The sequence below is a fragment of the Myotis nattereri genome, assembly GCF_964212035.1.
Source record: "Myotis nattereri genome assembly, chromosome: 12".
Taxonomy (NCBI): Eukaryota; Metazoa; Chordata; class Mammalia; order Chiroptera; family Vespertilionidae; genus Myotis; species Myotis nattereri.
The window spans coordinates 49,621,576-49,636,530 of record NC_138087.1 but is presented as its reverse complement, the minus strand read 5'-3'; the positions used below and the strand labels follow the sequence as shown (position 1 = coordinate 49,636,530).

The 14,955-nt window shown below is 46.8% G+C and overlaps 1 protein-coding gene across 4 annotated transcripts; it reads right to left on the bottom strand.

Moving 5' to 3' along the window:
- Positions 1-1,470: 1,470 nt before the first annotated feature.
- IDNK (IDNK gluconokinase) lies at positions 1,471-9,619 on the bottom strand. Of its 4 annotated transcripts, none has more exons than XM_081103542.1 (5): positions 9,489-9,568; positions 7,448-7,478; positions 7,012-7,098; positions 4,616-4,659; positions 1,471-3,895 (listed from the first exon to the last, which is right to left on the bottom strand). In XM_081103542.1, the coding sequence occupies exons 1-5, from the start codon at positions 9,536-9,538 to the stop codon at positions 3,550-3,552; spliced, it is 558 nt and encodes a 185-aa protein (XP_080959668.1). In that variant the 5' UTR covers positions 9,539-9,568; the 3' UTR covers positions 1,471-3,549. The 4 variants fall into 4 exon arrangements, with proteins under 4 accessions (XP_080959668.1, XP_080959670.1, XP_080959669.1 ...); XM_081103544.1 differs by having other exon boundaries at positions 2,504-3,895; positions 9,275-9,619; XM_081103543.1 differs by having other exon boundaries at positions 2,504-3,895; positions 7,012-7,094; positions 9,489-9,574.
- Between the last annotated feature and the right edge of the window lie 5,336 nt (positions 9,620-14,955).

Below are 14,955 nucleotides of genomic sequence, written 5' to 3'. Positions count from 1 at the left end.
CCTTCACTCCTAAATGCTGCATTTTGCCTTTCTCATTCACCTTACAGTTTGGGTGGGCCATGTTTGTTTTCTGCTGAAATTTTCTTATCAGTTACTTAAATAATATTGTTTTTTCCTCAATCAACCATAAGCAACCATTGCCTCAGAAAGTTAACATTTTTATTTTTAAAAATATATATATTTTTCATTGATTTCAGAGAGAGAAAGGGAGAGGGGGTGAGAGAAACATCAATGATGAGAGAGAATCGTTGATTGGCTGCTTCCTGCATGCCCCCTGCAGGGGATCGAACCCACAACCTGGGCATAGGCCCTGTCCGGGAATCGAACCTGTGACCTCTTGGTTCCTGGGTCGACCCTCAACTGCTGAGCCACACCCAGCTGGGCAACATCACACTTTCATCCATCAGTAAATCGTACAGGCTTTGCCTTCAAAACATATCCCAACTCTGACTTCTTTCCATTACCACTGCTACCAACCTGTTGAGTACCAGATTCTTTTCTAGTTGCTGAAAGTAGAGCAGCAAATAAAATAAAGTTCTGTCCATATGGAGTTTACATAGTCGAATGTAGAGAGGCAGACAGTAAACAAAACACATATATGCCCTGTTAGATAATGCCAAGTGATTTGGTGAAAAATTAAGAGTAATAAGGAGGCTGGTTTTAGGAAGAAGGTGTTTTTATTTTATATAGCCAGAGAAAGCCTCAATGAGAAGGTGACACTTAAATAGAGACATCAAATATTTATCTGGGAGGGTGAATAATTTTCCAGGGAAGAGGTACAACTAATGAAAAGGCCCTGTAATGTGAGTGTCCTCAGTGTGTTTAGAACGCAGGAAGTTGGTATGAATGCAAGGTAAGCTAGGGAATATAATGGGAGAGAGGAGGGCAGGGGAGTGGCTTAGGTGTTTGATGTGTCCCATCCTCAGAGTTTTTGATTTACTAATTAGTAGAATTTACATTTCTAACAATGTTGGACATGAGACCTAGGGCTGCCAGGGTGGAAGTAGGTACATGGACTGAGCCCCTTTTGTTTGGGAAAGTCTCTCCAAAAGGTAGCATGCATCTAGCCTGCTGTCCTAGCATATGGTGGTAAGGTTAGTGAGTTAGGCTCAGCTCTTACGGTTCTCTTTTTTGCTAATATAAATGAACAGAACTTAACTACTGTAACTATTTTAAAGTACATTCACAATGTACAACCATCAAAATCCTTCACAACTCATTGTCACCTAGAAAGGAAACCACTTAATCACTCACCGTTACCCCCATGCCCCAGCCCCTGCCAACCACTAGTCTGCTTCTGACTCTATGGATTTATACATTCTGGATATTTCATATAAATGGAATGATGTAGCATGTGGCCTTTGTGTGTGGCTTCCGTCACTTAGCATGATTTTAAGGTTCATCCATGTTGTCGCATGTGTCAGTACTTCATTCCTTTTAATGGTTGAGTAATAATTCCATTGTAAGGATGGTATTGCATTTTATTTATTAATCTGTTGGTGGGCATTTACATCATTTGGATATTGTGAATAATGCTGCTATAACATCTGATTTGACCTGGTCAGGAGTTGGGGAGGGGTGGAGGGAGACCCTAGCAGGGAATAAGAAGGAAGACTCAAGATTCACATACTTTGAAGGAGTTCATAAGCTCCCACACAGTCAGAATAACAGGAGTGGAAGTGTGGCCATAGGACACACTCCCTCAGACCTGGGGATGACAAGTATAACAAGAGCCAATCTTTGAGTAGTTAGTGTGTCAGGTTTCAGCACTTTGCATGCATTATCTCAGTTCTCAAATGAACAGTGTCCCCGTTTTATAGGAGAGGAAAGGTTTAACCCGAACTTCTTCCAGTGGAGGGGGGCAAGATGGAGAGTCCTGCCAGAGGGGGTGGTAAGTGGTGTTTGCAGGGTTGAGGAAATCTTTCATTGGCATTTACTTTGAACCATTGAAACAGTTCTCACCTACCTCTTCTTCCCAGTTCAGAGGCTGGGCAGGGTTGTGGTCAGGGCTGGTGGGGAGCAGCATTCCACCACCCTTGAACCTGCAACATAACCCTTGGCTGCTAGAGGGTTCTCAGGACTGGGTGAGCAGTTTGTGCTTGCTGCATCCTCTGGGGCCACCAGAGGGCAGTACTTGCTCACATCTTGGCCTCCCTGAGGCCAGGTATGGGAACATTAGAGCAATAGTACTCAACTGTACCAGTCTCAATGCCTTTTTTTAAACAATTATTTTTCTCATGTCCCCTTTAATAAAGTTCACCTAGGGAAATAATAAATATGACGCCCTAACTCTAAAGAACAAATAAGGGAGAGTAGCTTGTAATAAACGAAGGGCTTCAATATGTAATGTCTTTACTAGTCTGGTCTCACAGAGGCCTTGGTAAAATGTGGAGAGCAGACTGGGTCAGCGAGTCCCATGGTTCATTCGCTCAAATTCCGTCTTTGCAGTTTGTTGTTGTTACACTTCACTCAAGGATATTTTTATCATTGATTTTTTAGAGACAGAATGGTAGGGAGAGAGAGAGGGGGAGAGAGAAAGAGAGAAACATCAGTGTGAGAGAGACACATTGATGGGTTGTCTCCTGCACATGCCCCAAATGGGGCCAGATCAAACCTGCAACCCAGGTATGTGCCACATGCCCTTGACTGGGAATTGAACCTATCACCCTTCTGTGTATGGGACAACACTCTAACCACTGAGCACACGGCCCAGGGCCATCTTTGCAGTTTTTTAAAAATTTTTTGCTTATTCTTTTATTTTTTAAAATTTTTATTTTTGTTAATCCTCAACCTGAGGTTATTTTTCCATTGATTTTTTTAGAGAGTGTAAGAGAGAGGGGAAAGTCAGAGAAACATTGGTGTGAGAGAAACATCGATTGGTTGCCTCCTGCATGTGCCCCAACCAGGGCCAGGTCCAGGGCCAGGAAGGAGACTGCAACCAAGGTATGTGCCTTTGACCGGAATTGAACCTGGGACCCTTTGGTCTGCAGGCCGACACTTTATCCACTGAACCAAACCGGCTAGGGCTTTTGCTGCTTTTTATATCCGTGAACTAGCTGTGCTTTTTATTTACTTATCCTGAAAGGACAGAGGATTCGGAGGTGTATGGTGTAAAATGACTTGCTGGTGAATGGTTGATTTTGGACATGTTTCTGCTCCCAAGACCAATTTCCAAGGGATTCCAAGGATAGCCAAATTTTACTTATTTATTGGAATATAGCCTGATCAAGAATGTTCCCAATAAGGTAATGATTCCAGCACTGATTATATGCTATCCTCTGATCATTTGATTGGATCACATGAATTTCAATTTCAGTGGAAGCTTAACTTTCCAAGTCCCCTCTCCTCCAGTATGCAGAGCATGATGACAAGAGGACCACAAATTCCTAAAATCACATCCAAACAAGTATATTTCAACACATCGTGGTTTGTTCACCCTAACTAGAATTTAGAGTACAGTACCAGCATGGATGCTTTAACATGGTCAGGGACAGGATAGAAATTTATGCCTAGTTCTGTTCTGGACCACTGATGGAAGTGACTTGGGTTTCATTTTAGAGCTTCCATAATTATAGCAATCATCTCTGGAAGACTTTTGTCCACACTGATTTGGATGAAATTTTCTGGAGCTGAGGGGGGTTCCAGAATATCGAACTGAGACTGCAATAACTCAGGGGGCATAAAATGTCCTTTTCTTTTGAGTAAGCGTCCCGAGATGACCTCAAATGACCCACTCAGATAGACCACAAGCAGCTGCACCTCAGCCAGCTTTCCCTCCTTCCCTGGCTCTTCACACTTCGGAGGTGCACCATTCTTTCCTCGTATTAAGATGTCTCTGTACACTTTCTTCAGAGCTGAGCAGGCTAGGATCACATGCTGTCCCGAGGTTACATCTCTGTTTAAAAAAAAAACAACAAAGACAAGGGGGGAGGCGGAAGTGCTAAAGAATGAAGACGTTTAAAATACCAGGTGTCCATTCTAGGCCGAGTCCAGTACTACTTCCTGCCAGTGGAAGGTGCTACAAAACGGCGGTCAAGATTCAGGCAGTCCTGGCTTTGGGGTAAAGATCTTCCACTAGTGAACTGAATCATCTTGGGCAAGGTATGTACCTCCCTGACCACCAGTTCATCATCTGTTAAATGGGGCTACTCAGAGGACCTGCCCATGGAACCGTGGGAGGAAGTTTATGAAGGTGCCGGGTCTCGGCTCCTGTGAATGTAGGCTATGGCTCAGGCACAGCCTGCTGTCATTTTTTGAGCACTTTTATACTGATAACTGGTTTAAGTACTACTCATGCCTCATCTTGCTAGTTCTTCACAGTAATCTGCGACTAGGAACTATTTAACTCCCTTTTCAAATGAAGAAACAGGCTCATAGAAGCCAAGTGGCTGATTCCCAGCTAGTAATTGTGGAGCTGTCTAGGTTTGTGTCCAGAACCCAGCTAAACTATGTCTGTGGCTGATTAAAATCATTGTTTGGTTATTTGATAGAAACACATTCCATTCCTGGGATCTTTTATCATCGGTCAGTTGTGATTTCAAGACTATATATTTTACCCTGAACTTTCTGATGGGTCTTCTTGACTCCCTGGTATGCCAAGGCCTGATGCTCTTACCTTAGTAAAATGTCATGCAAGTTGCAAAGCCATGGGATCCTGTCCTGAAATTAGAGCAGACACAGAATGACTTTTCCAGCTATTGTTTGTTTGTTCAGAAACATCGTTAACTTTGTCCCTCAGTGTTAAGGTCCAGAGAGATCTTAGTGGTTTTGAGAAGTAGCCCATACTCCAGGCCCAGGGATAAGTCACTAGGCAGTTAAGCCCAGAAACATTTTCCTGGTTCAGGTGCCAGGGGCTCTTTTCACAATACTAAAAATTGCCCTAAAATACCAGGCTATATCTCCCCCATCTAACCTCCCTGTTGTATATGTGTCTTCCCTGTTTCTGTTATGATTACAAGTCTCCTTTGATTGTATTGCATGATGGTGCCTCTGATCTCCAATGCAGGGAGATAAGATATTCATAGAAACCCTTATGTCAGCTACCCTTTGGTTCAATTCTTCAAACCCTCCTGAAAGAGAACTGCTGTCAGATAAAAGCACTGTGAGAAATTTATATTTTTCCAAAGACAAGACGGAAGAGGTTTCCTTAGAGCACTCTACAGTGTTTCACAAAGAAATCCTCCTGAGACAAGTTTTCTCTTCCTTCCGGGGGGGTTCATAGGTCAACACTCAACCACTGAGCCATGCTGGCCGGGCTAACTTAACTCTTATTTACAACTCACTAAGGAGAAACATAACACTGGTACAGGCACATTTTACACACTCTAGAAATGGTTTTCATTACATATGCATATCTGTATAGACATGACATTAGCAACAACAATAATTAAAATGATATTTATTGAAGGCTTTGGGTATTTCTCTGGGCATATTTTTTGTATTATCTCACTTAATCCTCCCAAGAACCCAATGAAATGGTACCACCTCTAACCCATTTGCCAAAGGTCACACAAGCTTAGAGGTAGAGTCTGGTTATCTACATTTATCTCTAGCATATTATCAGTATTATGTTTAAATTATTACTCTCTTTTATGGTTCACTCCTCCTATCTTCTAAAGTTAAATGTGAACTTAATTTTGATGGTTCAAGGCTTGAATCATTGCAAACTCAAGCTGCACTCCCTGAAGCAAAGAGAAGTGCACCCTTAGAATGCTCCAGAATTAGGCCTACTAATGTTTATTGTCTCAGTCCTTCAAGGCAGGACAGAGGGGAGAGAGAGATTGGGGGCACAACTGGGCGTGAGCCAAGTTCACGGAAAGTGAAAACTGCAGTGCGGGCATTTGGCCAGTTCCATTCTGTCCTGTCCTTTGGACACACTTGGAATGTGGACCTGGACCTTGACCTTGCCATCACAGTGGCTCCTGGGCTACGGCTAGTTAAGCCAACAAATCCACAGTTTGTAAGTGTGGCTTGAGAGAGACCCCTAGGAAATGGTCTCATGATGGTGCATATGGGAATGAAGTGCTATTCATTCATTCCTTCTCTCATTCGTTCATTTACTCACAAATACGCCACAAATATTCTCTGACACTATGTGTCAGGCCCTGGGTATATACAATGGAAGAGAAATGGCCAGTCCCTGTCCCTTTGGAGGTGAAATCTAGTTGCAGAGATAAATATTAATCAAATTCTCACACCCTCAAATGCCAAGTTGCAACTGGGACATGGGCAATAAGGGATATGTTGCCAAGACAGTTTATTATATGAGGTTTTACTTAAGTAGGTCAGGGAGGGCTTCCTTGAAGAAGTGGCACAGGAGCTGAGATGTGAAGGATGCACAGGGTTAACTTGGTGGGGAGGGGAAGGAAGTACATTCCAGGCAGTGCGACCAGCAGGTGCAAAGGCCCTGGGAAGGAGCACGGCAGGAGGAACTGAAAGGGGCCACAGTGGCTCGGGGGGGGGGGGGGGGGGCGGAGAGGGAGGGAAGATGTGTGTGTGTGAAGGGTGCATGGCAACTAAAGAGTGTGGAGTGGGTCAAGGTCATTTTGGCCTAACCACGCATGTTTAGGAGTTTAGGTGTTTGGTCTTGATCCTGAGATTGGTGGGAAGCTTCTAAAGGGCCAGATGTGAATTTGCAAAGATCACTGGCTTGGGGTGGATACCAGAGTCTCGTGATGATGGCAGGCTGATAGGACCTGGGAAGGGAAGATGAACTCCCCTACGCAGGAGGCCCTTTCAGGGATTATATTCTGCACATTAACATTAGGCCACAAAGTGTTCTGGCAGACCTTGTCCAAGCTGGGGGAGAGAGTGGGCGCATTTCTCCCGATGCTGAGTTGAGAGAGATTTGGGGCCAAAGCTAACATTCGCGGAGGCCCCACTGTGTGCCTGGCTTGTGGAGCACTGACCATGAGTCATGTCGTAACTCAGGAACTGAACTATACCAAGCACTGCAAAGATCTCAACCTGCGCCACCCAGCTGGAATATTTGTTGGAAACAGCGAGCGTTACCTGGTCATTCAGTGGAATCCCTTTTCCCATCTTCACTCGATTCTCCTCTGGGTGATAGTCATCTGCATCATAGAATCTCCATCCTAGCTTTAAGAACAAAGGGAAAGGGGGTGTGTGGCAGGCAGTGTGGCCCTCCCTGCCACCCTCTTCTCCGCCAGCAGCCCTAGGACCACCCGGGAGGAGGGGGGAGGTCTGGAATGCCACTTTAAGATCCCTGCTCATGGGCACTGCAGCTCCTTTTTTCACTCATCACTATTCATAATCACCAAGGGGGAAGACAAAATTGCTTCAGTGGTTTTCACAAGCCCTGTGCAGGCGCTGTGGTGAGTTTTACAAACCACTACAGGCCAGAAGAAAGGGTGGGGAAAGGGAGAGAAGCAAGCAGAGAGAAACAACACAGTAGGACTTGTAATTGGGAGGCAATGGAACAGGTTACCTCAGAAGCCAGCTGGGCGCCCACGGTTGATCTGTGGAAAGGACACAAGTGTTCAAACGACTGCTATTTCCCAACCTTCGCTGTGCCTTCTTCCATCCAAGGGTGGCTGCCCCGTTAGTACTAAAACACCAATAACTGATACTGAAGCAATGGGAGCTATGCTCTTGACCCTGAAGTCTAGGGCCTGACTTTAGTTTTCCCCAGGAATTTAAATGAAATAATCACCCAGATACCACTAATCCCTCCATCCCAAAAGCAGGATGTAAGGTCTCATTAAACTCCTGAAGTTTTTTTGACCCTGTTCTATAGATATTTATTTTTTGAAAAAAATACTGAATTAATAATGAGATCAATTAGATCTTGAAATCATCCTCAACTCTTCCCTCCCTCACTCATGCCTACATCCAGTCCATCGACACATCTCCTCTCCGTCTGCGTTGTTTCCTGGCCTCATCTCCCACCACTCTTCCACCACGGCTTCCTTGCTGGGCACACAGACACCCAGCGCAGGGTCTCGGCACTTGCCATTCCCTCTGCCTACAATGCCTTCTCCAGCTGTCAATGTGGCTCATTCCCTCGCTTCTTGTGGGTCTTGGTCAAATACCACTTCCTCTGAGGAACCTTCCTTGACCATTCTCCCTGGCACTTTGTTCCACGTACCCTCCTGTGTTTTCCTATAGAGCACCTACCACCACTCGGCACATGCCATGTTTGCTCACTTACTGCCTGTCTCCCATACTAGAATGTAAGCTCTTCGAGGGCACAGGTTTTCTCTGTCCTGGTCACTGTGTCAGTGACATAGAGTAAGGACCGAGCCCAATAAATATTCTCTGAGTGCATGGCTATCTTTACCATAATTATAACCATACACATCCTCTGGTTAAGACTCCTGATGTGATCCAAGGCCGAGAAGGGTACTGCCCAAGCTCACACAAGCAGGAACCGCGACCTAGGGCTCCCATTACATCACGCCAGTCTTACCTCTCAACTCTCAACTTCTTCAACTCATACAACAGTTTTATTTTCATTTCTGTTAAGATTTCGCAAATTATTTTAAGGCTGCACATGCCATAATAATTTTGGAGAGCGAAACCTACCTACCTGGAGCAAGCAAGAGCCTAGGCTGCCAGTGGTCGGCAAACTGCGGCTCCCGAGCCACATGCGGCTCTTTGGCCCCTTGATTGTGGCTCTTCCACAAAATACCACGTGCGGGCGCGCAGGTACAGTGTGATGAAACTTCGTGGCCCATGCGCAGAAGTCGGTATTTTGTGGAAGAGCCACACTCAAGGGGCCAAAGAGCCGCATGTGGCTCGCGAGCCGCGGTTTGCCGAGCCGCAGCTTGCCGACCACTGGACTATACACCTGACTACGGGGCAGTTCTGGCATAGATGTTGGTCTAAGAAGCCAAAGGCTAGCGCCCCCAGCTGGCCGGCCGGGGCTGGGCAGAGGCTTTGTGGGAGCCGGTGTTGCTCTCGCAAGCCCTCCGGGCCTCCCCGCACAGTAACACCTTCCAGCTTTAGCTGATGAACGCTAATCAAAGACGGTAAACGGTGAAAATCCAGCTCCAAAATCTAATCAGAAAGCCCAGGGCCTCGCAGGAGGGACCTGCGCTCTGCCCAGCCCGACAAAGGTCTGCAGGAGCCGGGGACCAGGTTTGCCCCCGCGCTTCGGGCTTTGCACCCTCCGCCTCTTCTGACATCCGCCCCCGACCCCCCGCCTCCCCACCCCCCTGCCGCCTCCACGCGAGCTCTTACGCCCCGCCCAGGCGCCCCCGGTGCCCCAGCAGCCCCTCTTTACAAAGACTCTCGCTAGAGCCTCGGCACGTACAGGAGACCCCGGTGTAGGAGGCGGTGGCGCGCCCGGTGCCCCGGGGCGAGCAGGTTGGAGGGCGGGGAGAGGGAGCAGGTGCCCGGCGTCAGTTTACTGCCAAGCGCCGGGGATTCCCCGGGGTCTTCGGTCGCCGCGGGCACACGCCACGGAGCCGGGTTTGGCCTCCGCTCCCTCCCGGTCTCCCTCCGCGGCCCTGCCTTCCGAAACCTACTTTCCCGAGCCGCTCACGCCCATGACCAGCAGCGCCGGCAGCGCCGCCATGGCCCCGTCTGGCTTCTTCCGCCGCCTCCCGGGTCCGCCCGCCTCCCCGGTCCGCCCGCCTCCCCGGTCCGCCCGCCTCCCGGGTGCGGAGGGCGGAGCAGCACGCGGTCGGGACCGTCATTCCTGTCGCCGCACCCGGTCTTCCAGCCCGGCCGCGCCCGCGCTAAACCCCGGACTGCGTGGGGGCGGGTGGGGTGGGAAGCCCAGAGCTTCTCCACCGCTGCCCTCCTCCCTCCACCGCCCGGCTGGTGGGGAGCCTTGCCCTCCAAAGCAAGACTCTCCTGCTCCAACACCAACTGGAAACAGCGTTGGTTTATTTAAAATGTTCTAGCTTTGCTGGGTAGCAAGGTAAAGTTGCGGGTTCGATCCCGGTGGGGCACGTGCAGGAATCAACCGGTGAATGCATGGATGGGTGGAGCAACAAATCTCTCTCTCTCTCTCTCTCTCTCTCTCTCTCTCTCTCTCTTCTTCCCCTCTCTCAAAAAAATCAATAAATTTAAAAAATTTAAATGTTATTGTAAAAAGAATAAGCAGATGACAAATTCACACTTTCCCACACCATGTGGCAATCAGCATCCATTCTCCAAATGATCCCCCCTTCCATATAGGTAGATGGGTATGAATCGTTTGTGAAATTGGGATCATGCTGTGCATAGTATTTTGTAACCTGGCAGTTTGTCACAATAATATGTGGTGGGCGTCCTTTGGTGTCCAATATAACTTAGACCATAATTGTACCCGTCATGGCTGTAGCCTCTGCTATGTCATCCGCTCCTGTTCTCTGGTAAATTAATGTAGGGGAAGGAGCACCTCTTTGAAGAGCCCATTTGCTTTTAAGCAAGGTGTTAATTACACGCCATTTTAAACAGTTGCTTCCAGGACCTACCCCACTTACACGAACACCTTACAGTCCAGCGGTTCTCAACCTGGGGGTCGCGACCCCTTTGGCGGTCGAACGACCCTTTCACAGGGGTTGCCTAAGACCATCCTGCATATCAGATATTTACATTATGGTTCATAACAGTAGCAACATTACAGTTATGAGTAGCAACGAAAATAATTTTATGGTTGGGTCACAACATGAGGAACTGTATTTAAAGGGCCAGAAGGTTGAGAACTACTGCCTTACACGCTCAGTATACAGTGAGGAATCGGGACTCAGCCAGAGGCTCTTGGGGAAAGTCTCCCTGTCGGTCTACAAGTGGAACATGTTGCAACACCTGTTACCGAGGGGCATGTTCCTGCTCTCCTCACTCTATAGCACGATGGCGGGTCCACGAAAACACTCCTCACTCACTGTGTGTGCAACTATATCATGCAGTGGGGCTCCTGCATGTTGTCAGTGTTTTAGAGTTGAGAGCCATCTCCGGAGGCAGGATGGTTCAGTTGTGTCATGGTTGCCCACAGGATCTGGATCTAGTTCAAGTAGGATGGAAGCTGTACCCGATGATGCACCTCATTGCCTTGGACTCTAGCATATACTAGCAGCTCTGTATTGGACTCCAGAGACAAGTCGCACAGAAGAGCTGCGGGAAACGGGCTTAATGTGTTCAAGGCAGCAGCTGGCCTGAGCATCATGCATGCACATTACTCCCCATGAGATAGTTCATCACATATAGAAGATATAGCCACTTACAACTGGTTCCATCGTATGCTAAGTAATTGTTTGTCTACAAAGGTTGGTAATATAGAGTAATGAATTTTACCTTTTTTTGAAAAAAGAACTGAATTTTACTTTTTTTTGGCTGCCAGTGAGTGCCTCCTGCTGGTGCGTTGTTGCAGAGTTTCTCAGCAGGGACTCCTGGGCACCCAGAGGCAGTACTGGGTCCTGCCTGTCTACTGGCTACTGTGCCAGCTGAGGCGCAGGGTGCTCTGGAGACCTGGAGACCCTCTCGAGGCGCTGCTTCCTGCATGTGTTACTGCAGTCACGGCTCTGGGACAGGGAGGACAGCACGAGGGCTTGCTGCTCTCTAGGCAAGAAAGCCCCTGCTCAAACCATCAACAGTGAGAAAGGGTGTCTTCTAAAGAGCCCAGACAGCCTGTCGTGTCCAGCACCCTCCTGGTTTTCCATTTGTAACCATCTCAAGCTTTCTCTCCTTTTTGGAGCCTCAGATTAAATGACCCTTCACCCATAGCCTCCTTCGCACTCCACCGAGGACTTGTCAAGTCCCCATTGGCAGGGCCAAAAGAAAGCTCCACTTCCTCCCATCGTCTTTTAAGATGGTGCTGCTGAGAGTTTTGGGTCTTCAGACTCTTTTTCACGCTTCAAAATTATGCACGATATCTATTGGTATTTACTCTATTCAAAATTGCAACTGAGAAACGAAAAAAATATTAATTTGTTTAGAAATACAAATAATAAACCCATGACATGCTAATATAAGTAACACGTTTTAGGAAAAATCTATGTCTTCTAAAACAAAAATCATTCACTGAAAAGCATGGCCTTATTTTACATTTTTGCAAACCTCTTTCATGTCTGGCTTACTAGAATTGGAGGATTCTTATACCTGCTTCTGCATTTGATCAATATGTTTTGTTTGACATATACGAAGGAAATGTAGCCTCCCATAGATGTGCTGGAAATGGGGTGTGGGTGTGAGGAAATTATAAAAGACTTTTAAGTGAGTTTTCCATGTTCTTCTCTGATACTATATCAAACCTGATGAGTAGTAGTTTCTTAGAGTCTAGTTCCACTGTGGAACCGGAAACCACACCAATGAACTCTTTTACTCTTACATTAAAACCCCTTTATCTGTCGCACACTTTGATCGGACCTTTTACCCACGATTTTGAAACATCATGCACTGATCATTTGTAAAATATTGGTTCACTAATGCAACTCATCCAATTGTTGACAGACTTCATTACTTTATTATGCTACTTTTAAAAATCCTCACTGAGGATATGGTTTTTAAAAATGGATTTTAGAGAGAGAGGAAGCGGGGAGAGAGAAAAAAACATCAATGTGAGAGAGAAACATCAATCAGGTGCTCCCTATATGGGCCTGACTGGGGCTCATACTCAAAACCGAGGTATATGCCCTGACTGGGAATCAAACCAGCAACCTTTTGCTGTCGGGGATGATGCTCCAACCAACTGAGCCACCCAGCCAGGGCTGTACAATATACATTTAAAATTTTCTTTGTAATATCACCATCGATCTCATCAGGAAGTCTGTCTTGGGAAGCAGTGGGGCACCAAAGGGACCTCCGGGTTGTGGACCTAACTTTGAGAACTGCTGTTTTGAGTTGTGAACTGCTGACAGAGGCCATGAGTTTCTGTCCTCATTATCTTTTCTAACTAAGGCTGAGTTAAAGAGCATGGGGTTTGTAATTCCTCCTCCTCCCTCCCTCTCCCCCGTCCCCCCGGAAATTGGCTTTGTTAGAGGTTGTCTTCTCCACTTTGCTCTTGCCTCCATGTCTATATCCTTAGCATGTGGTGCTGTGCCTGGTGTAGAGGCTGGTACTTCTCAAATACACCTGTGGAATGAATGACTGGGAGGGGAAAAGGAGGAATGAGGGCAGGAAGTGGGGGAGGGAGAGAGGAGAGAGCTCACCTCTGGCACCTCACTGGCTCGGAGTGGCTTGGACTTCAGGTAAAGCCTGACCCCTAGTGGAACTGGTTGCTGGATGAGCCGGACTGAGCAAGTTGCAAACAGAAAGCAATTTTGTTATTTCTCACCTTAACCCCCTCAAGTCCATTCTGTCAGCTTGTTTTTCTCTGCCCCTGTGTGAAATTCTGAGCGTGCCTAGTAGTGTCCGAATTCCTCTTAGAATCAATGTGGTAAAGGGTGTGATTCCTGGCTTTGCAAGCCCATGAAACTGATTTCTATCAGTGTATCCACTGTTGATTAGGCCCAGACAAATGCTTCCGGAGTCAACTCACAGTAGGTTGCAAATGTGAAGGTATTTTACTATCTATAAATTTCCGTTACAAAATATTAGTTTTTTTTAAATTGAGATATAATTGACATATAACTGTGTAGGTTTAAGGTTTACAACATACAATGCCACAATGTTAGCTAACACCTCTATCACATATAATTATCACTTTTATTTGGGGTGAGAACAGTTAAGATCTAGTCTCTTAGCAACTGTGAAGTTTATAATCCAGTATTGTTGTCTATAATCACTGTGCTGTGCATGAGATCTTCAGGATTTATTTATCTGCTAGTTGCAAGTTTGTACCCTTTAACAAATCACCCAATTCCCCGACATGTTAGTTTCTTTTAAAATGAGCGTGATGTATAAGTCCCAGAGCCAATTCATGCATTTGGATTTACAATTTAGCTCATCTCATTTAGTTTATAAAAACCAGAGAACACAAATGATTAATCAGAAGATTGCTTGGTGGGCATGGATTCAGAGTAAAAAAGTATTCACTAGGCTGGGCAGATATTTACCACAAGCCAAGAAGAATCTAATGAGCCCTAGTCATTACTCCACACTGTTCACCGTTTCCTGTCCCAGGAATCCCCAGAGACTTGCAGGACACCTGTGTATTTGCAGCTCCTCTGCGTACTGCCAGTTCTCATCCTTTCTCCATCTGCTATTGGTCATTTCTCTTTCTCCTCCTGTGTTGTAAAAGCCTCTTTGTGTATTTGTTGTGACATATTTCTTGTCTTTTATTGTAACATAATATTTGTCTTTTATTACTTTATAATATTTTCTTTTTGCCCTGAAGAAGTTGAGATTTTTATCTAATACTAGAGGCCTGGTGCACAAAATTTGTGCACAGAGGGGGGGGCTGTCCCTCAGCCCGGCTTGCACCTTCTCCAATCTGGGACCCCTTGGGGGATGTCTGACTGCTGGTTTAGGCCTGATCCTAAACCAGCAGTTGGACATCCCTCTCACAATCGGGGACTGCTGGCTCTTAACCGCTTGCTTGCCTGCCTGCCTGATCACCCCCTTAACCGATCTCCTGCTGGCCTGATTGATGCCTAACTGCCTCCCTGCAGGCCTGGTTGCCCCCAGCTGCCCTCCCCTGCAGGCCTGGTTGCCCCCAACTGCCCTCCCCTATCAGCCTGATCTCACCCCCAACTGCCCTCCCCTGCAGGCCATCTTGTGGTGACCATTTGTGGCAGCCATCTTGTGATGATGTGGGGACGGCCATCTTGTGACGACGTCATGGTGGCTATCTTGTGATGATGTTGCACGACGCCACAGAGGCTTTTATTATCTACACTAATAAAAGAGAAACATGCAAATTGGTGTCACTTTGCTATGCCCACCAGCCAATCAGAGCGACTATGCAAATTAACCCAACAAAGATGGCGGTTAATTTGCATACACAGGCATAGAGTGAAGACTGAAGGCTCTGGCCAGAGTGAAGACTGAAGACTGAAGAGGCTTGGCTTCTCCGCTGTGGCCTGGATCCCGGGTGCTGGAGGAAAACCTATGCCAACAGCCAGGGGA